Source organism: Ictalurus furcatus, chromosome 12 (genome assembly GCF_023375685.1).
Source record: "Ictalurus furcatus strain D&B chromosome 12, Billie_1.0, whole genome shotgun sequence".
Taxonomy (NCBI): domain Eukaryota; kingdom Metazoa; phylum Chordata; class Actinopteri; order Siluriformes; family Ictaluridae; genus Ictalurus; species Ictalurus furcatus.
The window spans coordinates 5,705,619-5,733,357 of record NC_071266.1 but is presented as its reverse complement, the minus strand read 5'-3'; the positions used below and the strand labels follow the sequence as shown (position 1 = coordinate 5,733,357).

Genomic DNA, 27,739 nt, shown 5'->3' with positions numbered 1-27,739 from the left:
AGCATTCTAGCTGATGCATACGGCGCAAACGATGCTTTATGATCATGAAGTTTAAGGTTAGAAATAATTGCAGCGATCATTTATAATAAATCAATAGAACATCAGTTCTAACATTTTTACATCTAGTAGGTTTAGTGACAACGGTGGTAAATTGTGCACCATACATTTTTTTCGTGTGTGTGTGTGTAGGGATCTCAGTAACGTGAACTGTGAAGAGCTCGGGCCGCTCCCACCAGGCTGGGAGATTCGAAACACAGCAACGGGCCGGGTGTACTTCGTGGACCACAACAACAGGACCACACAGTTCACAGACCCGCGTCTCTCAGCTAACTTGCACTTAGTCCTCAAGTGAGAACCACTGTCATGCCCTCTATTCTTCTCTGGACAATTACTGTACTCTTGATGACCATTTGTCTTTCTGTCTTTGTCTTTCAACAGTCCAAGTGGATCTCGTGGTGTGGAGAATCCGAACCTCAGGTACTTAAACATTTTGTTCCATTTTGTTGATCTCCTCTCCTCTCACCCCACATCCTTCTCTTTTATTTATTCTGAATTTTTTAAGATTCAGAACTTTTAATTGTAATCCCCTTAAATGGCCGACTTGTTATTCATCTTTGAGCATATTGTTCAATAAACTGCAGTGGAGCGTATTCCTCAGTAACTATAATGTACCTAATCACAAGCACAGTAGTTATTAGAAAGAGAAATGAAAGTCTGGACTTTGCAAAGGTCCCTGCGTGATTACAGGGTCAGTAGGATTCTTTGGGCCTTAGCAGTAATGATGTAGCCGTTGAAAATAATGATCAGCACAAGTAGTCAATCAATCCAGTAGCCATTAGGTAACCAGTACATTAGATTAAAATAGAATAGAATGCAGTAGAGTAGAACGGAGCTTTATTACAGTACAATACACTACTGCAGTATAATAGAATTATCGCAGTCCCAACAAATTAGAATAGAATTCTAACGGTATAATTGAATAGAATGGCATGTTACGGTTCAATATAGTTTTATCACAGTAAAACAAAATAGAATTGGATAGTGCTTATTACTGTGTAATAGAATGATTAGAGCTTTTTTTTTTTTTTTTTACAAAATAGATTAGAATAAAATGTATTTTTACACTACAGTAGAATGGAGTAGACTAGAATGGAGCTGTACTACAGTACAATAGATTAGAATAGAATGCAGGTTTATTGCAGTACAATACCAATGAATAAAGCAGAATAGTGCTCTTTGACTGTACAATAGAGTTTTATTACAGTACAATAGAATGCAAAACAACAGAGCTCTGATAGCGCGTTCATTAAAATAGAATAACAGTATAATTGAATAGTGATAATAGAATAATTGGAATACAAAACAATACAGCTTTGGAGTGCAATAGATGAGTTTTAATCCAATGTAATAAATAAAGAGTTTTCTTACAGTGGAATAGAATACAATAGAACAGTATTACAACACAATAGAATAGAATCAAATGTGTTATTGCACTACAATAGAGAAGAATGGTGCTTTATTACAGCATAATAAAATACAGTAGCGCTTTATTACAGTACAATAGAATACACTGGAGTAGAATCAAATAAAGCTCTATTGTAGTACAACAGAATGCAACAGTTTTAATACAGTATAATGGAATACTTGGAGCTTATTATTGTGTAATAGAAGAAATAGAGCGTTGTTCCAATAGGATAACTTTATAGAATAGATTAGAATAGAGCTTTATTACAAAGTTTGTTATAAAGTGGTGACAATAGATGTGGGTGTCTCTATACCACAGCTTGTTTTATTACTAGTGTATTACTATATAGAAACTATCAAATTAGTTTCCTTCGGCAGTGTGTGTTTCTTTCGGTGTCTTTATTTCCCCTCTCTGTGACCTTCTCCATGCAAAACTAAACTGAAGCGTCAGTGCAATACTGAATCGAATCGTGTTGCATCATGCCCGCTCCACATTGTAGAATTGAATCAACAACTTTTTAAATGTATGTTTAATCACCCGGGCCAGTGTGGAAGGGGAAATACTTGCCTCTGTGATAAGGCTTTAAGCAGTTTAACTCATGAGTGACTTGTAAATTAGGAAATGAGCTGAATCATTGAGTTGTCGCTGTAAATGTAAGTACGGGAGAAATCCAGAGAAAATAAATTGATATGTCAGCATGTGTGAAGTGCTTTAAAAGGGTGTTTGGAACCTCAGAGTATCCACCCTGTGTGCCCAGTGTTTATTGGCTATCATAAAGACACTTTTACTGGTTGTTAAAAGCACATAGTGGAACATGTGGTTGTTTCTGGGTTCATTTCCAGATCTGTCTGTAAGTATGTTACATTTCTGATTCGGTCCAGCCAGGCCAAACTCGCAAACTCATCAAGAAGCTGAGGAGTTAGAAGCACAATTCAGATATACGTTAATTGTTCCAGGGATTTTTTTTTTTGTATGCAGCGTGTGTCCTGGCTGCAGGTTTGAATGATCTTAAAGAACAGAATAGATGTAACACCTGGGGTGGCTCAGGATTTTGCCTGGGGAAGATATCAGAGAGGTGCGTGTGTCTGTGCATGCGCATTTCTGGCTGATGCTTGGGCCATCTGTCTTTTATCACAGGACTGGTTCCAGAAAAAGAAAATCACCTTACACCCAGATTGTGTAGACATACTCTGTTTGCAGTGCATGCTGGGTATATAAAAGGCTTAGCACCGGCAGGACTTGGGTGTATGTTAATTATTTTGTTCTTGTGTGGTGCTTGAAAGTCGAAATGTCTACATTCCTGCATAAATATGACCTAAAACATCATCGGATTTTCACACGTGTCCTAAAAGTAGACAAAGAGAAGCTAATTAAACAAGTGAGATGAAAAATTACTTGGTAATTTACTTATTGAGTAAAATGATCCAGTATTACATACCTGTGAGTTGCAAAAGTATGTGGACCTTTGTTTTCAGTATCTGGTGAGACCCCCTTGTGTAGCAATAACTGCAGCTAAACGTTTCTGGCAAGTGTTGATCAGTCCTGCACATCAGCTTGGAGGAATTTGATCACATTCTTCAGTGCAGAACAGCTTCAACTCTGGGATGTTGGTGGGTTTCAACACATGAACTGCTTGTTTCAAATTCTTCCCCAACAATGCTATTGGATTAAGGGCAGGACTCTGACTTGGCCGTTCCAAAACATTCATTATTTAGCCATTCTTTGGTAGAATGACTTGTGTGCTTAGGGTCGTTGACCTGCTGCATGACTCACTTTTTCATGGACAGATGTACTGACATTTTCCTTTAGATTTTACTGGTATAATTCAGAATTCAGTGTTCGATCAATGATGTCAAACCGTGCTGGCCCAGATGCAGCAAAACAGGCTCAAACCATGATACTACCACCACCATGTTTCACATATGGGATAAGGTTCTTATGCTGAAATGAAGTGCTTTTCCTTTCTCCAAACATAACGCTTCTCATTTAAACTAAAACATTCTATTTTGGTCTCATCCGTCCACGAAATATTTTTCCAGTAACCTTCTCGCTTGGTCTTTAACAAACTGCAGATGGACAGCAATGTTCCATTTGGAGAGCAGTGGCTTTCTCCTTGCAACCCTGCCATGCACACCATGGTTATTGTTGTTGCCAGTATTCTCCTGATGGTGGACTCATGAACATTAGCCAATGTGAGAGAGACCTTTAGTTGCTTAGAAGTTACCCAGGGTTCCTTTGTGACCTCGCGGACTATTACACATCTTACTCTTGGAGTGATCTTTGTTGATGAGCACTCCTGGGGAGGGTAATAATGGTCTTGAATTCCCTCTATTTATAGACAGTCTGTCGGACTGTGGATTGGTGGAGTCTAAACACTTTGGAGATGGTTTTATAACCTTTTCCAGTCTGATGAGCATCAGCAACTCTTTCCGAGGTCCTCAGAAATCTCCTTTGCTTGTGCCCTGATGCACTTCCACAAGCACGTGTTCTGAAGATCAGACTTTGACAGATCCCTGTTCTTTAAATAAAACCGGGCCTTCACTCACACCTGATTGTCATCCCATTGACTGAAAACACCTGACTCTAATTTCACCTTCAAATGAACTGCTAATCCTAAAGGTTCACATACTTTTGCCACTCACAGATATGTAATATTGGATCATTTTCCTCAATAAACTAATGATCCAGTATAATATTTTTGACTCATTTGTTTAAGTGGATTCTCTTTGTCTACTTTTAGGACTTGATGATGCAGGTCATATTTATGCAAATACATAGAGCACTCTAAAGGGTTCACAAACTATCAAGCACCAGTGTATGTGTGTGTGTATGTGTGTGTGTGTGTATATGTATGTATGTATATATATATATATATATATATATATATATATATATATATATATATATATATATATATATATATATATAAATGTGTGTGTGTGTGTGTGTGTGTGTGTGTGTGTGTATAAATAGTATCTCACAAAAGGGAGTACACCCCTCACATTTTTGTAAATATTTGATTATATCTTTTCATGTGACAACACTGAAGAAATGACACTTTGCTACAATGTAAAGTAGTGAGTGTACAGCTTGTGTAACAGTGTAAATTTGCTGTCCCCTAAAAATAACTCAACACACAGCCATTAATGTCTAAACCGCTGACAACAAAAGTGAGTACACCCCTAAGTGAAAATGTCCAAATTGGGCCCAAAGTTTTGTGTGGCCACCATTATTTTCCAGCACTGTCTTAACTCCTCTTGGGCATGGAGTTCACCAGAGCTCCACAGGTTGCCACTGGAGTCCTCTTCCACTCCTCCATGATGACATCACGGAGCTGGTGGATGTTAGAGACCTTATACTCCTCCACCTTCCGTTTGAGGATGCCCCACAGACGCTCAATAGGGTTTAGGTCTGGAGACATGCTTGGCCAGTCCATCACCTTCACCCTCAGCTTCTTTAGCAAGACAGTGGTCGTCTTGGAGGTGTGTTTGGGGTCGTTATCATGCTGGAATACTGCATACTGATCATGCTCTGCTTCAGTATGTCACAGTACATGTTGGCATTCATGGTTCCCTCAATGAACTGTAGCTCCCCAGTGCCAGCAGCACTCATGCAGCCCCAGACCATGACACTCCCACCACCATGCTTGACTGTAGGCAAGACACACTTGTCTTTGTACTCCTCACCTGGTTGCCGCCACACACGCTTGACACCATCTGAACCAAATAAGTTTATCTTGGTCTCATAAGACCACAGGACATGGATCCAGTAATCCATGTCCTTAGTCTGCTTGTCTTCAGTAAACTGTTTGCAGGCTTTCTTGTGCATCATCTGTAGAAGAGGCTTCCTTCTGGGACGACAGCCATGCAGACCAATTTGATGCAGTGTGCGGCGTATGGTCTGAGCACTGACAGGCTGACCCCCCACCCCTTCAACCTCTGCAGCAATGCTGGCAGCACTCATACGTCTATTTCCCAAAGACAACCTCTGGATATGACGCTGAGCACGTGCACTCGACTTCTTTGGTCAACCATGGCGAGGCCTGTTCTGAGAGGAACCTGTCCTGTTAAACCGCTGTATGGTCTTGGCCACCGTGCTGCAGCTCAGTGTCAGGGTCTTGGCAATCTTCTTATAGCCTAGGCCATCTTTATGTAGAGCAACAATTCTTTTTTTCAGATCCTCAGAGAGTTCTTTGCCATGAGGTGCCATGTTGAACTTCCAGTGACCAGTATGAGGGAGTGTGAGAGCGATGACACCAAATTTAACACACCTGTTCCCCATTCACACCTGAGACCTTGTAACACTAACAAGTCACATGACACCGGGGAGGGAAAATGGCTAATTGGGCCCAATTTAGACATTTTCACTTAGGGGTGTACTCACTTTTGTTGCCAGCGGTTTAGACATTAATGGCTGTGTGTTGAGTTATTTTGAGGGGACAGCAAATTTACACTGTTACACAAGCTGTACACTCACTACTTTACATTGTAGCAAAGTGTCATTTCTTCAGTGTCGTCACATGAAAAGATATAATCGAATATTTACAAAAATGTGAGGGGTGTACTCACTTTTGTGAGATACTCTATATGCATGTGTTTATTATTATTATTATTATTATTATTATTATACTACCAACATATACTCACCAGTAACACTAGCAATCTCTGCTTCATCTCTACTTTCTTCCTATTTTTCTTCATAATGTCTCTATACACATTTAATCAGAGGTTGTATATGACGGGAAAAATTTTGAACCATCATTATAAGCTTATATCCCACTGATATGGGTCCAACAGTAAATCTGAACTAATTGAAACAGGAACTAAAGTTTTGAGCGGGGAACTGAAAAAATGCCGGACCGTACACACCATAAGATTGGTCCGAGGAGTCGTGTGAGCCAGTCAGTTGGATTTGTCGCTTTACTGTGCTGTACATAGAATTTTCATAGATTTGACAAAATTGCAAATTCAAGTCAAATAATATTTTTGCTCACTGTTGCTGAAATTGTGGCTCTGATTTACACAAGTACATACAAAAATGACTAGCCGGCTGTTGCTTTTTTTGCTAGTGTGAAACTAGGGTAAGAGTTAAGGATTAGGTTCTTTAACTTGCTTACTGGACCCAGCCACAAATTTTAGTTGGATACCCCTGATTCAGACATAGTTTGCTCTATAATACTGCTGTCTTTTTTTCATTGTTCGCAACATTAGGCCTCATAGCTGAATGAATCCTCAGTACCCCCACTTCCCACAGCCATGATCAGATGGCCACGAACATTTACCCTGTCCCAACCTCAGGATGCCGAATCTGGCCCCTTGATTATACACACTGCATACATTGTGCCTACAGAAATGCAGACGGGGGGATTATAATTGTTATTTTATGCACATGTGGTGTCTCAGCGGTGTCTTAGTGATATTTTTGTAAGAGCTATATGTTAAATTCTCCGCCCTGCAGCCGCGGTTTTTCATATAGAACTGCTTTGTGGCTATGTCTGCGTTCTAAGGATTTCCTGGAGCTGGACTCCAAAGAAGTTTTAAGTGGGAAGAGGTCAGAGATTCTTGCTGAAATGAATTTCTGAACAACCCCATTGACTAAAGCGGAAAGAGAGATGATCAGGCCAGTGAGAAAGTGCATAGCTTGCACAGACACACACACACACACACACACACACTGGAGCCCAAACCCTGGGGACAGCATACTCGCCACCGCTGTTAAGTAGCATGTGGGTATGTAGTGTGCACACTTGGCGCCCACTGCATAAAGAGTCTTTTGATAGTACAGTGATGTGTGTTTGTTTTACATGTGAGCCACCACCTCAGTGCCCAGAAGTCTGGTGTTTATTCAGTCTTAGTGGGCTTTTGGCACACCGGAGAGTTCAATAGTTCACAGGGCAGTTTCACTAACAAAGAGGGGAGTGAAGGACATGCAGAGAAATGCATAAAATTCTCCAGGAGCAGATTTGAGAGTTCTTTCTCCTGGATGGATTGCGTTTTGACATAGCAGATGATGTGATCTTGATTGGCAGGCATCTTCAGGCTTGATTCCAATCTTCTTGAGCTGAGGGCACACACAAGTGCTGCTTCAGTGGAATGAGTTCCCGTCCAGTTCACGGCCCCATCCGTGCATATAGGAATGCTTTTGAAAAAAACTTCTGTCCAAGCAAACAGTGTTCTTGATTTGAAACACTCACAGGAGCATGCCAGTCCAGTAGGTGGCAATAGTATGTCAGGCAGCTCAAGAATAACGTTAAGAGCATGTAAAAACACCAGCACGACCAGAAGAATGTCGAACGCAAGGATTCACGTGTGACCGATGACGAGATAGAAATACTGTGAAATTAAAACTGCAAACATGTTAACAAACTTTGCAACACCGCAACGTGATACTGTGATGTCAGAGTTTTCAATAACGTGTTTTCCCGTCAACACAACAACACTGAATTTCAAAAATGTCTCCACATTTGACCTGGGTTTTTTTTTTTTTTTTTTTTTTACCAAAAGGCCATTTTCATGTGGATGGGAGGCCAAAACGTAAAGAAACAAGTTTTTGCAAAAATATCCGTGGACAGGGCCTAAATGGGCCAGTGTTTTCATATATACGTCTTCTTTAGACAATCACTGTGTTCCAGTTGAAAGATTAGCTGGGTATGGAGCATTTTGGGGCACTTTTGCATGCTCCTGAGAAAGGCTGTACTGTTTGGAAGGCATCTGTGCTGAATTTGATGGTAGCATCACATGTGTCCTTCTCTGTGATAACAATCCCATAATTCTGTTCACTGGACCAGAGTTCCAGGATGGTTTAAAGAAACAAGGCAAAACAATCCGTCACTAACCACAAGTCACTTGCTTGTCAGTTGTACTTGTAGATTGCCACAAGTCATCCAGTCCATTTAAAGGTCCTCTACAAGGACCTCCACATAGGCAACCAATGTAGTGATGCTGAATCCGTAATTAAATTCAGACAATTTCAGTGAGGAGGAGCACCATCACTGGATTTTTTTTTTCATTAATGTATTGTGATTGCTAACATAATTAAGTCTGAAAGACCCTCTCACAGGGGTGTTTTGATTCAATTCTATTGAGCTGTTTGTCTGCCAAGCTAAGGCCTGTTTTTATAATAACCATGTATTATCCATTAGTATTAAGCATTGAGACATGGTTAATATAAGGACATATTAACCATGTGCTAGCATTAGGTGTACTGTTTTACAAACCCATGGGTTTCCAGCAGCAGTGGCTCATGGGATAGATTTTGGTGGGGTAGGGCGACACTAATAACCACACAGCCTCAAACAAAGTTAAGAGAGGCTGTCACACTTTAGCATAGCCCCATAATAGGCAGCTGAGAGTCAACATATAGATATCCATCCATCCATCCATCCATCCATCCATCTTCTACAGCTTACTCCTTTTCAGGGTCACGGGGAACCTGGAGCCTATCCCAGGGAGCATCGGGCACAAGGCGGGGTACACCCTGGACAGGGTGCCAGTCCATCGCAGGGCACAATCACACACACACTCACACACCCATTCATACACTACGGACACTTTAGATGCGCCAATCAGCCTACCATGCATATCTTTGGACTGGGGGAGGAAACCGGAGTACCCGGAGGAAACCCCCGCAGCACGGGGAGAACATGCCAACATATAGATATCAAACATATAATCTAGCAGCTTGTTCTGAGTGGTTTTATACATACCTTTGTTCAATTGTGTTTGATACAGCAGGTGTGTTTGCCAGATTTCAGCAAAATTTTCAGCTCAACTACAAAAATCCACACAAAAGACCTGTAAGTAGTCCAAAGACTTTTGGAAATGGACAAGCCTTTGTGTGGGGAAACAAGGTCACTGTGGTACACACGCATTTCTGAGGTACCGACATTATCAATACCGTAATCCCCCGCTCCCTCTCCCACACTGTGCAATATATCTTACAACATAAATGATTCTGTACATCATAAACACATCACTGCCTCTACTTATAGTTTGCCATTGTTCATGGAAATACTTTCTATTTCATTCCTATAAAACAAAGCCTTGTCCGAGGCACAGAGTATTTTTAAACTATCCCAATTTGGCAACCCTGTCATTAACCGTCTTGTCCGCTGCTCCTCCCCCAAGCATGGGGCAGCATGAATCTTACCCCGTTGGGCCTCTATTAGCACTTGTTGCAGTTTCCATAATGACTCCATGGCGCTAAATGGAGCAGCGAGCATGCTGCCCCTCAATTGTGCAGCATCTGGAAAGGTGAGCAGATCAACAGAACATCAGCTTATATCTGTCAAATAGCAAGCATTTTTTTAAGTTGTTGGTCACTCACAAAAGGAATTTAAAAAGTTGAGAGTGAGGACTTTACGAAGAGTAACATTTATTGAACGGCTGATTTATATATGGTTAGGCTCCACCCACCTGCCTGGGTGTACGAGCTGCCACTGGATTTCAGACTGGTAGTGGAGGCTGTAACACTTCTAAAATAAAAATAGGCCATAGATGCTATGAGCAATCATGCGTAAAACATGTTAGTACCATAGTTTAAAAAAGAAGACATGGTTTGAGGAGTGCCTTTGGGACAACCCCAGCCAAATTTAACCAAAGGAATGTCAAATGTCTGTCCAATTATACCTTGCCTCTAAATGACCTTATTATTCTGCATGGGAGTCTCATCCAACAGAGACCCTGTGTGTTTGTTTAAAGCTTTCCCCTTTTTCTCTTTCCTTTTTCTCCCAGCAGCTTGTGGTCGCTAACCTCAGGCGCTACCCACTTGTTGGCTCGAGTGAGCTCTGACAGTGAGCCTTTCTAAATTACACCTCCTCAATACGTCCAGACGTATGAGAAACGTTTTTAATGGTCTGGTCCAAATAGAGCAGACCAAACGCAGTGTTGTTGGGTATTTTCAGTTTGAAAGGGTGGGCAATAGTGCACAGTGCTCCGATTCGGAAACCCACACTCACAGAAGTGCTGATGTTTAGTCTCTGCGGTTGCTGCTTGGGCCCCGTAGACTGACTGTGGCCTTTTTGTGGATTACTAGGTTTCCATAATGCCACAATATATAGCAAAGGACATGAAGACCCATCATTCTCACACACGCACAACATTCTCAGGCTAACATCAACATCCTGCAACAAACATGGTTCTCCAACAAGCACATTCATCAATGTCTAACAACCACACACCACACTTCTCCCAACAGGCACTTTCTCAAACGTCACCAGTCTCCAAGAAACATTCTTTCTCACATTCAGTGTTGTCCACCAGTGCTTAACATTGTCCAACTCACAAAATCTCACAATAAACACAAACATTCTCAAGCAAACATTAGCTTTCTGCAACAGAGTTGTCCAACAAACATTGCGTTATACAATTCAACATTCTCCTAAACCCAGATTTTCCCAACAAACACCAACATTCTCAAATCATGGTTATTCAAACACGTAATGCTTTGTTCTCCATGTGTTGATGTGGGTCCTCCTACCTAAATTTACATTTGCGGCATCTGGCAGACGCCCTTATCCAGAGTGACTTGCCTTCGTTTCATTTCATTTATACAACCGAGCAGTTGAGGCTTAAGGGCCTTGCTCAAGGGCCCAGCAGTGGCAGCTTGGTAGTGCTGGGATTTGAACTCATGCCCGTCCCAATCAGAAGTTCAATGTCGTAACCACTGAGCAACCACTGCCCAAAAATTATGATATGATGTGTGAGGCATTTTACTGGCATGGTGTGGTCCACTTAGAGTGAAAGGAGTGGGAGTGGTCTGTTCCAGGATGACTCTGCTGCATCTGCAGGGCATGTGGGCTCACTGAATGTTTTGATGAGTATGAAAATGATGTCAGTCATGTGATATGACCTTCACACTCGACAGATCTCAGCACAACTGAACACCTACGAGAACTTTGGAGCAATGTGTTCGGTCTCTCCACCACCATCACCAAAATACCAAGCTGAGAGAATCTATTTTGGAAGAACAGGACTTATCCTTCGGGTAAAGTTCTATATGCACTGAATCTGTTCTGGAGACTCATGGTGGCCCAACACCTTATCTCACTAAAGGCTTCAAGCAACCTAAATCCATGAGTACGTTCTAATGAAGTTCATTTTGGACTCGCACGACATGGAGTACAAAGTATGAACACTTGGTGCCTTTCCAAGTATTTCTGCATTTTGATGTACGGCCCAACAGGTTTCACTAAAACTATGTTTTAATGGTCTCTTTGAGTCTGTGTTTCAGCCTGAGAAAAAGCTATTTTAGAACTGGGTAGGCTGGTATGTGTACAGTTATACAATCCAAAGTGCTTCCATTTGTGCAGTTTGAGTTGCGTTGCAGGCTGGGAGTCTCAGAGTGAGGTCAATCAAGTGTTTACGTTAAAATATTAGGCCACACCCACTGAGCAGTTGTCAGATCAGTGAATTCATCTCGTATTTGAGCAGTGTTTTAGCACATTTCTACCTTGTTTTTTTTAGTCTGGGTTTGCTGGATGTTATTTAGAACACACTAGTGTACAATCTTTAAAAAAAATAATGTTTGTGTCGAGTAGAATTGGAGTTGTGTACAGTGCTGTATAATGTGGCCTGTACACAGTATGAATGCTTTATAACATGCCTTTGCGATTCTTAACACTGACACATGACTAATGAAGAGGAGGAAGTTCCTGAGGCTTGCCCTAGGTGGTACTAAAGGCAGGCAGAGATTTTTATTGAGACCGTTTTGTGAGGTTGAGACCACCAAGGCCGGCTCTACATTCTCCCTACACTTAAGTGTGTTGTCTTCTCTTTCAATGTTTGTTTCTCTTTTGTTCCTGTCCCATTTTCACCACTTGCTTTCTGGTAGCTCTTTAAAGTAAATCTATATATTTAAAAAAAAAAAACTAAAAAAAAACATGCTAGTCAGTCTGTACAGGATTTGAAAAAAAAATGTGTGTTGCAGCCAAAAATGATTAAATGTGCTGCGGCTTTTTTTCAAAATTTGCGATGCAATTTGCAGAATTTAAAAAAAAAAAAAATAAAATAAATTTTTTGCTAGTGTTGAGGGGCCAGGTGAGGTTCTCTACCTCCATGAAATTTGGTGCTTTTGACGATCTCCACAGAGTATGTTCAAGTATGCCATCGACGTTCAGAGGAGAGTGGTTGCTTTTTTTTCTCTCCTGAAATCAAAACCATCTCTTTTGTCCTGGAGAGACTGGCTAGTGGCCATGTGAGGTGGTCTACTCTCATATGTGTATTTAGCTCTGTATGTTCCTGTACACAGGGGGGCAAGGTGGTTTAGTGGTTCAAACATTTGCCTCGCACCTCTAGGTTTGAGGGCTCAATTCCTACCTCTGCCCTGTGTGCATCGAGTTTGCATGTTCTCCCCATGCTTCGGGGATTTCCTCCGGGTACTGAGGGAGGAAACTCCAGTTTCCAAAGACGTGCGTTGTAGGCTGATTGGCATGTCCTTAGTGTGTGAATGTGTGTGCGTGATTGTGCCCTGGATAGGTTGTGTTGTCCCCTACTTTGTGCCCCGAGTTCCCTGAGCAACCATGTATAGGATAAGCAGTACACAAAACGGATGGATGTTCCTGTACGCGTTTATGTTGTGCATCAGTGACGCAGACTATAATTCTCTTTTTATGCTAGCTCTAAAAAAATATATAAATAAATAAAAAATTAAAACTTACAAAAACTTTCCTGATATTTCTAAAAATGCATCACGAGCAGCCAAAGCATAGATACACATATGACCTGTATTCTTTTTCCCTTTTAATAACTGAATAGTGTTGGGGATGAACTGAAGTGTTTGTCCAGCAGGTACAGACTTAAATCAGACACTGGGACAGCAGTGAGAACTTCATTAGGACTGGCTTGACTGGATGCAATGACATTCTCTTCGTCTCTCTCCAGTTGTGCCCCCCAGCTGAAGGAGCAGCCTGTGCTGTGTAATCTCCCTGAGGAGACTGAAGAGTGTTTAACTGCTCCCAAGTATAAGCGGGATCTGGTGCATAAGCTGAAGGTGTTGAGGCAGGAGTTGTCTCAGCAGCAACCACAGGCTGGCCACTGTCGCATCGAGCTCTGTAGAGATGAGATCTTTGAGGTAAGTCCCAACACTTTGGCACCTTAATACCTCTAGCTCTGCAGTTATAGAAAACGATTCGACATCATCTGACCATCCGATTAAAGAAGTTGCTCTTTAAAACCTGTGTGCCTTACCACAGCTCATCAGTTGGCACCTTAACAATGCCCTTCTGTCCCTTCACACAGATTTAGCTCTTTATCACGGCTTCCTAACACTTTCTTACAACTTCTGATCTTTAACCTGTCTACCTCTTTTGCTTCTTAATTATTCTCCTCCATAACATTTTCTCCTCAAACCTTCAGCACCTTGTCCAAGCTCCGTAAACTTTCTGCCCCTTGACAAAGATTCATAAACCTTTGCATCTTTAAAATGTCAGGATCTTATTATGTCCCCTGAAACCATAGGCTCCTTAAACCTTTAGCGCCGTAGTGCAACTCATTAAAGTTTGTGCTCCTCAGCATATCAACTCCATAAACACTCAATTCCTTAACACATCTGCAAACCCTCAGCTCCATAAACTTTCTGCTCCTGAATGCAGCTTCTTACCGTTTTGCACCGTAACATTGTTTCCTAATTTAATGTGGCTTAAACCTCCTTCTGCTCATTAGCTAAACCTGCATCTTATTAAACGTTCAGCTCCTTAACCCTTCTGCTCTTTAATGCAGTTCCTTAAACCTGCATCCTCCTAATGCAAGAACATGGAATCATTTTGCAAGAATGATTTCCCGGATTTGAAAAAAACAAAACAAAACAAAGAAACAAAAACCCTAAACTTATCCATATGTACGTCAGTGCTTGGAAGTTTGTGAACCCTTTAGAATTTTCTATATATCTGCATAAAACATCAGATTTTTAAGTCCTAAAAGTAGACAAATAAACCCAATTAAACGAATGCAATAAAATATTACACCTGGTCATTTATTTACTGAGGGGAAAATGATTCAATATTAATTAACAGCTATAACAATTAAAATAATTAACAACAGGTTGGTGTGAAGCAGCAGTAAACAGTGTTACTACACTCTTAAACACTGTTTTTTTTTTTTTTGTTTTTTTTTAACACACCTTTGTGTCTAGTTAAGGATAACACATTTTGTGTTGCTTTCAGCATCAACAGTGTGTTAGTACATTTCCACACAAAGAGGAGGTAAAAAAAAAATAACCCCCCCCCCCCCACACACACACACATACATTTAAACTAAAATGCAATTGCATGAAATTCAGGTGACATTTTATTAAAATCATTTAAACATTTGACAGATATAAGAATCGGAGTTGATGCATCGTCTTGCAAATCTCCCTGCCATCTGGGAAGACAGGTGTCCCACTTCCTTCCATTTGAAAAGCTGTAAAAGAGTAAAAAAAAAAAAAAAAAGAGTGTTGGTTAGTTGTTAGCTACAAAATATGGACAAATGCCTCTGGGCTTTAACTGAGAAATTGTGTTACAGAATCCCAAATTGTGTAATTTTTAAAAAAAAAATGTGACCTCCTCTCTCCTGATGAACAAAATGATGCCGTGGACTCACCAGGAAACTCTAGCTAGCTTGTGAATATTTATTTTCCAGCCTTTAACACCTCACTGCCAATTTTTTTTTTTTTTTTGCACAACCTAATTAAGTCATCCAACATTACAGAGATAGTTGAAAGCATTACAACTTAAACTCCATCCTCTCCTTTTGTCACGTTAACCTTGTGAAGAACTTTTGGCTTCAACATTACTGAGCTAGCTAAGTTCCGTTAGCCACTGATCGTCTGCACCTGTTACCCGGCATTAACATTCACCGAATACATGAAGAAACACCTAACCCATCCTCCTGATGCTAATTACTACAGCTTGCCTTGTCCAAAACACATGCTAAATGTAGTTAATGTTAACACACTCTCTGTATTACATCATGGTGAACAGCTGTAATGTTAGGTTATCGTTATCTTTCAAAGAGGTGATGGGAATGTCTAACATTACTGTGAGCTGTATGCTAAAGTAATGTTATTAACTCAGGTGAGGGTCTAGGTTAGCATCACTCATCCCTACTGGTGACAGCATCCAGCTATCTAACCCTAACTCTGAGTCTCAGGTAAGATGTACACCCAGAGAATTATATAATAACCTCAGTCCATACTTCACAGCCAACATAAACACATGACACTAGTAGTGTAACTGTGGTCATAAAAATCCCAGGACACTTCTGGTAAAGAATAGGGGCATAACCCCGATGTCTGGGCAAAATTCCCCCATTGGCCCTTATCTATCATGGTCAATGCGCTATATAAATCTAAGGAATTTATTTATTTAATGCTAACACTGAGGAAGCAGTACATGTTCTTCACTTTTGAAGCCATCGCAATAGATAAAGTTAATTATGACTCGCTGAGTTACAGTTTTCCCATGAATACGTTTTCGAGAGCCCCCTGCCTAAATATCACAAACTCAGACAGGTATTTTCGGCAGCATTAACACTAAATAGTGGTGAACGCTATATAACTTACCTGTAGTCATTTAGTTTCCTCGCCTCAGGACTCCGACTCTGCGGTCACAATCAAAAGCTCAAAGTAACGAACCTTCACCTTGAGGCGAATTTTGATTTGAATGATTGGGTCATGTCACGTGTCAACAAGATTCTAATGGCACACCTTTCTGGTGTTAACAGTAACTCAGAAACATACTGTTAATGTTCAACAATATGGCAGAAGCCATGGAGGTTTACTTTACTAATGCTAAGTGTAAATGATCTTTTCACCTTGACTGTGCTGGTAAATTGTAAAGAGATGTTGATCTTCTTGACATTTTGTCTTTTTTCTGCTCCTAGTATACCATTACACTGTCTGTACAAAATACTTCCTGGGTAGCTCAATTGTTAGACTAGTTATTAGTTAGTTACAGTGGTGCTTGAAAGTTTGTGAACCTTTTAGTATTTTCAAGATTTCTGCACAAATATGACCTAAATCATCATCATCATCATCATCATCATCATCAGATTTTCAAAGAAGTCCTAAAAGTAGATAAAGAGAACCCAATTAAACAAATGAGACAAAAATCCACTATTACATAATTCTTTCTATCTACTTTTAGGTCATATTCATGCAGAAATCTAGACAATTTCTAAAGGGTTCGGAAACTTTCAAGCACCATTGTAGCTTATGTACAGCATCTAGAGTTTAGTGTTGTCTACCTTGACTAACTGCCTGAATGGTGAGCGTATTGTTTGCTTTGTTTGCATGTTCTCCCCGTGCTGCGGGGGTTTCCTCCGGGTACTCCGGTTTCCTCCCCCAGTCCAAAGACATGCATGGTAGGCTGATTGACATGTCCAAAGTGTCCGTAGTGTATGAATGGGTGTGTGATTGTGCCCTGCGATGGACTGGCACCCTGTCCAGGGTGTACCCCGCCTTGTGCCCGATGCTCCCTGGGATAGGCTCCAGGTTTCCCCGTGACCCTGAAAAGGAGTAAGCGGTATAGAAGATGGATGGATGGATGCACAAATTCACAAGTTTCAGTTTAATACATCATAAATATTGTGATACATTTTGAGCAAAAGTGAGGAAATACGGTGCTCTCCGTGCCGGTGTGGCTCCTCAGTGTATCACCGTGTATTCAGATGCTTCTCCCGCTGCTCCCCTCTAGAATACACTGCTGGAGAGTCGAGTTTGCGTTGTGTAAAGCTTGGAAACAGTCGAAGGGTTACGTAATTTTAATCAAGAGCTATAAACTCGTGCTCTCGTTTCTCATTTTCGAACTTGTGCATTCTTTTCTCTCCCCTCTTTCCCCCCCATGTTCTTTCTTTTCTCCATGGACATCTTTACAGCTGCTCGGAGAGCCTGGAGTCGGATATTTATAGCTGTCCGGGGAAGTTTTCAACATGTTTTGTTAGAGAGAATTGAGATCCGAGTGTTTCATATTGTAGAATAACTTGTTGGTAAATACAGATTAAACAGGGTGGAATGGTACTTCATGTACTCATGTACTTCATGAGACAAACATAAGCAATGAATTCAAGAAACAAACATTTTTACATAATTTACATAGCTAGCTGAACACTGTCTTTTGTCAACTGTCTTAGAGAGTATTACTTAATGTGTTTGTGTGCAGGAGTCCTATCGGCAGGTTATGAAGATGAGGCAGAAGGACTTGTGGAAGAGGCTGATGGTGAAGTTCAGAGGAGAGGAGGGGCTTGATTATGGGGGCGTGGCCAGGTAGAGTACCTCTATATAGGCTGTCAGTCATCTGGCTGTTTAATGTTTTAAGCGGCAGTAAAAATAAAGGCCACATGATTCATACTAAATATCATCAAATATGTTTCTCCACTTCTGTGAGTAGTTTCACAAGTTCTATATTATATGTTTTGTGTTTGTGCAAATATTTGGGGATTACCATCTGAGCTTCTGTGTGATCTCTGCATTAGAGAATGGCTGTACTTGTTATCCCACGAGATGCTCAACCCGTACTACGGTCTGTTCCAGTACTCACGTGATGACATCTACACACTTCAGATCAACCCCGATTCTGCAGTCAACCCAGTGAGTCTCTCGCACACACGAAAAATGGAAATGTTGCAAAATAAAGACAGCGACTCACACTATACTGTAGTGAGTAGTATAGTAGGGGTATGACCCTGGGGTCCTGGCAAAATTCCCCCGTCGGCTCTTATCTATTATGGCCCCCTAATAATCTCCATCCCTGAATCCCCCACAATGTAAAGCGCTTTGAGTGCCTAGAAAAGCACTATGTAAATGTAAGTGTAAAAATATACTGTGCACATAATTATATGCATATTTAAATTTAAACCAAATCCGTGTGTGTGTGTGTGTGTGTGTGTGTGTGTGTGTGTGTGTGTGTGTGTGTGTGTGTGTGTGTGTGTGTGTAGGAGCACCTGTCCTATTTCCACTTTGTGGGCCGGATCATGGGCATGGCGGTGTTTCATGGCCATTACATCGATGGAGGCTTCACTCTGCCCTTCTACAAACAGTTACTGGGCAAATCCATCACACTCGACGACATGGAGGCCGTGGACCCAGACCTACACAACAGCCTCGTCTGGATCCTGTGAGTCAGATCAGATAAAACACATTCACACTCGCACACTGTATAGATAAACACACAGGTCACTTTTTGCAGTCATCGTAAATAAACGCTATTTACTAAAAAGTAGTGTATTTTTTTGATGTATAACAATAGGATAACAGTATAGACAATACTGCATAAGGTGAACTTTATATATATGGTTTTTATTATATATATATATATATATATATATATATATATATATATATATATATATATATATATATATATATTTTTTTTTTTTATTGAGCATCTTTAACATCTTTCATATTAAATATGAAATATTTTGTGTGTTTGTTTGGACAGGGAAAATGACACCACAGGTGTACTGGACCACACATTCTGTGTGGAGCACAGCGCTTACGGACAGATCATCCAGCACGAGCTTAAACCCAACGGCAAGAACATCCCCGTCACTGAGGAGACTAAGAAAGAGTATGTCAGGTAAGCCAGAGCAACCCCAACCAAATGAACGCATTTACTAAAAAAGAGTGCGTGTCACAGCACATGAACAACCAACGTCCTATATGTTCCCAAGTTAATTACCGGTTTTACTCAGTTGTGTCCTCATGCCACTTTTCAGGGTGTATTTAAATACTGCGCTCTAATTCTTCTACATGAAGGGTACTGTACATCTGCTACAGCAGTACTTGATCTAATTTGTAATAAATATTAACCCTTTACTGCATGGTGTTGTCATATGGCAACTATAAATTTCTCAAATTTTTTGATGGGCAATAATACAAAACTACTATTTTCCTATGTAACTGGAAAAAAGGTGGCTTTAACATTGACATGTCAGTTGACCAGGAAGTACTATTTGCACTTCCTTTTATGCAATCACAAGGTATGGTGAAGGTTATCCTTTGAGCACACTCAAAATCTGTGGAATTTTTCAATTTTCCAATATTTTGGCAAAACTACTTTTATTAAATAATTTAAATACTATTTAAGCTAATTTTTTTTTTTTTTTGTCATTTAAACAAGTTTAAATATTTTGAGTATTCTGTTAAATGTCAACAACATGCCATGATGGAACTGTGGTATGTGCATTCATGAATTAAACAGGCCTACACAGCAAAAAAAAAAAAAAAAAAAAAAAAAAAAAGACACTAGGCTTCTCGGAACAGTATTATTTACAGAATACCTATTATTAATATGAACGTTATTTAGTAATATATGCACATTTTTTCGCATTCAAAGCAAGAAAAACTTGTCATGTCAAACAATTTGCTATCGCACTTTAATTTCTCAATTTTAAAAGAGAAAGAATTAAAAATATACCTCACTTAAAACCTGTTTGGATCTTTGTATGTATTGTGAGGGAGTAAATCCAGCCACTGTAATTCCCTTTTACATGCCTACTAGGGGGCAAGAAAATGTAGTAATTAGAATTGTAATCTCATTTATTTATTTATTTATTTATTTATTTATTTATTTAACTATGTTACTTTCCACTGTTGCCATGTGGCAACAATTTACCATCCACTGGGTTTTACATCTACCATCCCCCTTTTTTTAATACTTGAACTAGTTCAAGTAAAAGAAATTCCATGGAAACATTTCTTTGATGTAAATGTAGTAATTCATGCAGTAGAGGGTTAATATGTATATATCATTCCAAAGCCCGAGCCTTCCCCCCCCTCCCCCCCCCCAAAAAAAAGAGATAAATAAATCTGCTCATACGGTGTTGTTTCGGTTCAATATTTATCCTGGTCTCTTATTTGTAGACTGTATGTGAACTGGCGCTTCCTACACGGGATTGAAGCCCAGTTTCTGGCGCTGCAGAAAGGCTTCAACGAGGTCATACCACAGCACCTACTCAAGGCCTTCGACGAGAAGGAGCTGGAGGTACGCTGTGAAAAAACGCACGCTCGGGGAGTGTAATCTTGTCATTTCTGTGTGCTGAGAGTTGCACTGTGTTGTCTATCGCGCAGCTGATCGTGTGCGGTCTGGGGAAGATCGACATCCACGACTGGAGGGCAAATACGCGTCTGAAGCACTGCACGGCTGACAGCAACGTGGTGAAGTGGTTCTGGAATGCTGTGGAGTCGTTTGATGAGGAACGCAGAGCCAGACTCCTGCAGTTTGTCACCGGCTCATCGCGAGTGCCTCTGCAAGGCTTCAAGGCCTTACAGGGTCAGAGCATGGACACACAGACGCACGCACCCTTTTTTTTTTTTTTTTTACATGATACTATTGCAGATTGCATTTTAAAGCAAAGTGACCAAGTTCAAAAGTAGCAAGTGCATAAAAAAAAAAAAAAAATTACAATGAATCCGAATCAGAAAAAAATTCCAAATGATATCTTATTTTGAGACAGGACTAAAATGTCAGCCAAGTTCTCGGTGCAGAAACAATACACTGTGCATCATAGATTGATACAACAGTATATACAAAACTTACAAACAAGAACACAGCCACCAATAAAATTTACACAAAGTCAGAGCTCAAAGTCATCAGATGTTTAAGTTTTTCAAGACCTCTAATAATCAAATCATTTCAAAGATACCTTATATAAAACAACAACAACAACAACAACAACTCTGATTTTAATATTATCATGCAATGCAGGCCAGTAAATTCTTCATTGCAGGCTTTTGTTTCTGTTGTTCTGGCCTAGAAAACTCTACCTCCAGCTCTAAAAGAGTAACTTTGGCCCTTTTCCTTAAAAACACGGACTCTCAAGGTGTACGCAGTTTTAACAGACGGGGTAGGGACAGTTGGACGGGAAGTCTTGTCAGTGTTTTCAGGGCTGTACAAGGGCAGTATGTACTTGTTTAGGATTGTTTATGTGTAATATGTAACAATCTTTAAAGCAGCAGACCAACATCAGTCTCATGTTTTCTCCATAAGTAAGTGTGACCTATGACAGCGTCAGTAACAGTACCAAGGAATTTGCTAGTCATGACTGACAGCGCCTACAAAGCATGTGCCGTCATGAAGTGATGTCTCTTTCAATTTGAATTAAAAATGGTGGGATTTTATATTTGGAATGATTCAAAATTAAATCTGAAGATTTAATGTGTAGAATAATCGGCAGTAATAATATTGTGCATGTTAGTCATCCCTGGTGTATTGTATAACTGCTAATAGCCACAATGTTATGCCCAGGTTACTAGCTACTCGTTACTAGACACACACACACACACACCGCCTCAACTTACAGTCGTAATCATTATTGATATATTTTTGATGATTTAAAATCACTAAGTAACTGCAGTAACTAAGTAATGTTTGCATTATTCCAGGAGGAATGCTGTTTGTACACTTCACGAGTGTTTTTTTATTTTATTGATTTGGCATCTGCTCTGATTTGTGTATGTATAGGTGCTGCCGGGCCCAGACAGTTCACCATCCAGCAAATTGATGCCAGCACCAACAACCTGCCTAAAGCCCACACATGGTAAATACACACACACACACACACACACACACAGACAGAGGTTTTGCTAGCACTGGGCCTCATTTTCTCAATTTTTTACTAAAGTTGTGTGTAAATGTTTGTGTAAGCCAAACTGAACTAAATATTTCTGCTAGCTTTACAAACTGTTTTCAAAACTCGCGCGTATTTTTCCCATAAATTACCAGCTGCATGCATTTGGTGAAATCCACAAAACGCCATAAAACAGTTCGTACAGGATTATTGTTTGTGATTGTTGTGGCCAAAAAGGTTTGATTTCTGCTGCAGCTTTTTTTTTTTTTTTTTTTAAATCTGCGATGCAACTTGGAGTGTTTTGTGCTTTTCTTGAGGGAAAACTACTTGAACTGGCGAAATTACAATTGCATGAAATTGTTCTGCACGGTTTTTGGCAGTGATGTTTGTTGGTAAATGAGACCTTTTAGCTGTACTCATGTTCGACGCACATGAATAGAAGGTGGCTTTAACCGAATACCCTGTTGGCACCTCGTCCAGGGTGCGTCCCCCGAGTTCTCTAGGATAATAAGTTATTTATTTTACTATAGCAGGTTGCACAGTGGTGGGCGCACGGCGGCTTTTTGGTTAGCACGTTCGCTTCACACCTCCAGGGTCGGGGGTTCGATTCCCACCGTGGCCCTGTGTGTGCGGAGTTCGCATGTTCTCCCCGTGCTGTGGGGGTTTCCTCCGGGTACTCCGGTTTCCTCCCCCAGTCCAAAGACATGCATGGTAGGCTGATTAGCATGTCTAAAGTGTCCGTAGTGTATGAATGGGTGTGTGAGTGTGTATGTGATTGTGCCCTGTGATGGATTGGCACCCTGTCCAGGGTGTACCCCGTGACCCTGAAGGAAGGATAAGCGGTATAGAAGATGGACGGATGTTGCAAAGTGCTTTATTCCTTATACCACAGCGATCACATTTTTTATTAAGTAAACAATGACGTCATGATTTAATTTATTTATTTTTCCTCGAATCAATTTATAGTCGCATTTAATGTCCGACTTTTCTGTGGTGGAAAACGTCACGAGTGCCGACACCCGAGACTTCGGCCATATGTTCAGTAAATAAATAAGATGCTTCGCAACATCAAAAACGGGTTTTCTTTGTCAAAGAACAGCAGGTTTTTTTTTTTCCATTCATATGGAGCATCCACCATATAACAACAAGCAGTCGTTACTGTAGAAACGAGAACGTTTCCGACCAATCAGATTCGAGAAATCAATAGCGCTGTGGTACAAGTTGTGTCCACCACGCTGTAGGAGGAGAATATGCATGTTAATAACTGATGTATCGAGTGTATTTTTTGCTTTGGCTAACAGCACACATGTTTAAACAGATATTGCTTATGTGTTCTTAATTTCCTGCCTGCTCTTGTGTCCATAGTTTTAACCGCATCGACATTCCTCCCTACGAGACCTACGACAAACTATATGACAAGTTGCTGACTGCCATCGAGGAGACCTGCGGCTTTGCGGTCGAATGAGGATAACCCCCCCGCCAACACACACACACACACACACACACACACAGCTGGAGAGTCCAACGTTGGTGTGTCACTGCAAGCTCAGAGATTATTACACGACAAATACAGCAGGAAGAGGGAACGGATGGAACCACATGGTTACACGTTGTTGTCACCCATCATGCTTTTTTTTTTTTTTCTTTCTTTTCTTGTTAATCCTTTATCTTCTCTCAGCTGCTATCACCAGATCTAGAAGTTATGTTTAGTCCAGAAGTCTTCTCTTGGCTTCAATGAATAAGGTGAGACTAGAAGTGAGAGAAAGTTTTGCCTCCCCTGTATAATATACATGGTCTGTAATGAAGGCAGGGTACCATTTTCACCTCAGTCATGGACGTCTTCCGGACAACAGCATCGCTCAGGCTCATTTCTGAAACCTCCTTTTGGTTGTAACGAGAGACTTGTAGTGAAAGTAAGCAAATTACTGAACTATGCAGTCTTCTGACCATAGACGTGCGTATTCGAGCTGTGGATACTATGAGAGCCATCACGCCAGCACCACGTACTCCCCCCTATTAATAAGTTTTCTTTTCAGTTCAAAATTTAAATGGGGGGAAAAAAAAAAAATCTAGTTTAGTCCATAATATACTGTGATGTGAGTAAATTGATCAAGTCTGGCTATCACAGTTACTGGAGTGGAATACAAAATGTAAAAAAAAGAAAAGGGGGAAAAAAAAAACGTGGTTCACACATCACTACTTCAAATAATAAGTCTAGCAAGCTAATGTACATGTACAGAAAAGATGAACTCTACACCCCTGTTTTAGTAACCGTGTAGATCGCTGTTGTTTGCAGAAAACAACGGTTAGTTCGTTTAGCTAATGATCCGTTGAGGAATGTTTCTCTTCACAGACCCGCGTTTATTTTACAGCACAGCAGTATGAAGGAGGACCAGTGTGATCACACACTGAATGACATCGCCAGCTATCTAGCGTTCTGATGTACGTGTCTATGATTGTAACCATCCAGGATTTGGTTCATACCTAAACAAGTCATGCAGGAGTAAGTAAATAGTTAAAAAAAAAAAAAGAAAAAAAAAAAAAGCAATAACATTTACATGTATTCATTTGACCGATTTAGTTCAATTAAGTCATACAGCTTGGAAGGTTAAAGGTCATATCCAGTGGCTCTTTAGCAGTCACAGGTAGGGATGGGCGATATGACAGATATCACATCACGGTACTTGAGGACATTTCTAGAATACACAACGTGCATCACGATATATAATTTAGCTACTAAACTGTCTGCAAACAAAAAAAAGTAAAATAAACAAAAACAATTACACTGAGATTGACGATACTTTTCTTTAAGGTCTACAAAGACGAAGACGATCAAGTTTAAAAAAAAAATAAAATAAATTACGTCAAGTCAACGGCTTCCGTTCGGTACCATTTAATTTGTAATTATTTAAAATGTAACAAAAAAAAATACATCACCATACCAACGATATCTCAGAAAAGTGCGTCGCATGATCATTATATCGATAAATTGAATGGTTCAGAGCAGCAACAAACTGATTCAGGGGCAGGAATACCTACAAGAACTTTATCACATGGCAGATTAGACGATAGAGTGGTTTATGGAACCCTTTAGCTACAGAACCTATACTCAACGTTTCTACAATACTTTGTGGAAACATAGTTGGGCAAAATTTAGTTTGTGGTGGCTCCCGAGTGGCACAACAGAAAATAGATTTGCTCAGATTGGATCTGCTCAGATTGGATCATGTAGAAAATGTCGAGGGTAAATATTACATCAAGTTACTGAGTTTAAAAACATCTACCGAACGAATAAATGTAAATGCCCCGCATTTTTAGCATTGTTTGCATTATGATCGGAAACGCTGATCCTAGATCAGCCGTCAGAACAACCCCAGAACACCTCTAGAGCACTTTAGAAAGGAGACGAGAAAAATTAACCGGAGAGGTGGTTTTACTTCGTTTAAATCGTGTGGCTGATTTGTACGAGTATACATCCAGTATATCCGCAACTTTTTATAAACGTGTGTGTTTTATATCTTGCTATTTCAGGACTTCACCTCAGGTCATGTAGGATTGTTTTGTGTTCACTTTTATGAGACTGGATTTATTTTTTCTTTTCTGGTTACGTTATTGAGGTTGGCCAGCCATCTTCTGTGTTAATGAGATCTAACTGGTTGTCAGCATTGTTCACTCATCAACCGTTAGCATTTTTGGTTAAAATACAGCGTCGATGAGAGCACTGTGAAAAACCAGAACGTGTTCCAAAGAGCAGTTTATCTAATATTTCCCCCCCGCTCTGTTAATTTAGTCAGTCAGCTGGGCAGTGTTTGGAATCGTTTGACGTTTGCTTCTTCGGTGTTTGATTGATTCTGCAAATTGAAATGTAGAATCGTACCTAAACACTGCTGCTGTAATCAGAAAGACTGCCCTATAGGGCTCTTCTACACCTGTATACTGTAACGATTTATAATCTCAGTATCCAGTCACCCTGAAGAGAGTCTGGTTCTGCTCAAAAGTTTCCTCCTCATGTTGTCTCAGGGAGTTTTTTCCTTGCCACTGTTGTCTTTGGCTTGTTTGGATTTCTGTACCGTCGCTTTGTGACCATGTCTGTTGTTGAACGTGCTATACAAATAAAACCGGACCCAATTACCGTAGCCGTAAGTAATGGACGTGGGTCTCCGCAGACCGAACAATGCCCGGATCTTCACGTCTACTTCCGAGATCCTCGTCAAATAAACGAACGGGATCGGTTACAGATTTAGGTACGTTGTCTATCATTCGTCTACAGTTCCCGGTTTGGTTGGTCGGATGATCGATAATAAATTCAAACTCCAGGGGAAAAAAAAAAAAAGTTTCTATTCTATTGTCCAAGTCCTCATCATGCTACGGCGTTCATCTTCACTGTCAAACATGAAAAAAATCAAATATATTTATAGACTACACGTTCTCACACTGTCCTAAATCACATCTCTTTGATTTGGATTTGGTCCGGATATTTATCGAAAAGATGTCGGATGCGCTAGACCATCACTCGCTAGCTACATTAGTGCAAAACTAAAGAAGCAAACGTCAGACGACAAACATGTCTTCGCTGACTGACTACATTTGGGGAATATTTGGGTTTGTAAGTGTATATTTCACTGAAGCTTTGCTATAGGTTAATGTATCATGTTTATAACATGCTTTTTAACATTTATATGACTATAGAGCTTATAACATTGCCCTTTTTTTTTTTTTCTTCCCAAGCATCAATACCCCCAAGGTTATATTTAGTCCATAGATGTGCTAAAAACCATAAGTATGCACATAAGGGTGCCTTATGAAGTATAAAAATATTTTATATACGCTGCGGAGTGCTTTGAAGAGGTTTCATAACGCATGTAATAATTTGTGTGAGACTTTCCATAACCGACCATCTTCCATTTGTTCAGTATTGTTGTTATTTAGAATTGTGTCATTATAATTAACACGAGCTCAGGCCGAGCGTTCATACAGGTTGGACAACCTGCGCTCGCTCACCTCACAGCGGTTGCCTTTCTAGCATGTTCCAGTTAACCTTTCTGTGTTTTGATGTGATGTTTGAAACAGTGTTTTGGGTTGGAGTGTGTGCACGCTTCAGTATGTACAGTACGTGTGTGTACAGAGTGTGTGCGTGTTTGTGTAAATAAGCTTGTTGCGTATCTCATGTTTAATTTCATTTGTATTTATTGCTGCAGCTGTTCTGCGAGCTCATTATCTGTAATGTACATAAGAGGACATGCAGGGGGAAAGTGTTCCCGCTGTACGCCTCTAAACACGAGCAATAAACTCCAAGCTGTTCGCATCGGCGGTGTTTTGGTTTAAGCGCACGGCTCGCGTTGTGTTGATTTTATTAAACGGGTAGATTTATTCACGCCCTAAATGACTGACTATAAATCCTTCCACCACAGTGCTGCTGAATTCGTGATTCTGAGATGAATGTTCTACAGTGGTGCTTGAAAGTTTGTGAACCCTTTAGAATTTTCTAGATTTCAGCATAAATATGACCTAACAACATAGGCTGTGAAGGTCTTGGGAGAGCTCTTTGCTTTTACCCATCATGAGAGGTTTCTTGTGTGACACCTTGGTAACGAAAAGCCTTTTTATAGTCCCATCAATTTACCAACCCAGCTGATATTCATGTACACAGAGAGGAGGTATAGTTTCTTACAGATTTCAGCTGGTTCCTTCCCTTGGAGAACTGCTTTTTCTTAGCGTGTTCAATAATTTT

At 40.3% G+C, this 27,739-nt stretch overlaps 1 protein-coding gene across 1 annotated transcript in view; it reads left to right on the top strand.

The window, feature by feature from the left end:
• The window catches only part of LOC128615504 (E3 ubiquitin-protein ligase SMURF2), an 86,550-nt gene extending 59,212 nt beyond the window's left edge, over positions 1-27,338 (top strand). The window contains exons 10-20 of the mRNA XM_053637660.1: positions 190-348; positions 439-477; positions 13,345-13,534; positions 17,601-17,704; positions 17,914-18,028; positions 18,376-18,554; positions 18,879-19,016; positions 20,303-20,423; positions 20,510-20,711; positions 21,903-21,978; positions 23,374-27,338. Coding sequence (XP_053493635.1) covers positions 190-348; positions 439-477; positions 13,345-13,534; positions 17,601-17,704; positions 17,914-18,028; positions 18,376-18,554; positions 18,879-19,016; positions 20,303-20,423; positions 20,510-20,711; positions 21,903-21,978; positions 23,374-23,473 — 1,423 coding nt within the window. The 3' untranslated portion in view covers positions 23,474-27,338. The remainder of the gene's footprint in view (positions 1-189; positions 349-438; positions 478-13,344; positions 13,535-17,600; positions 17,705-17,913; positions 18,029-18,375; positions 18,555-18,878; positions 19,017-20,302; positions 20,424-20,509; positions 20,712-21,902; positions 21,979-23,373) is intronic.
• The last annotated feature ends 401 nt before the right edge of the window (positions 27,339-27,739 follow it).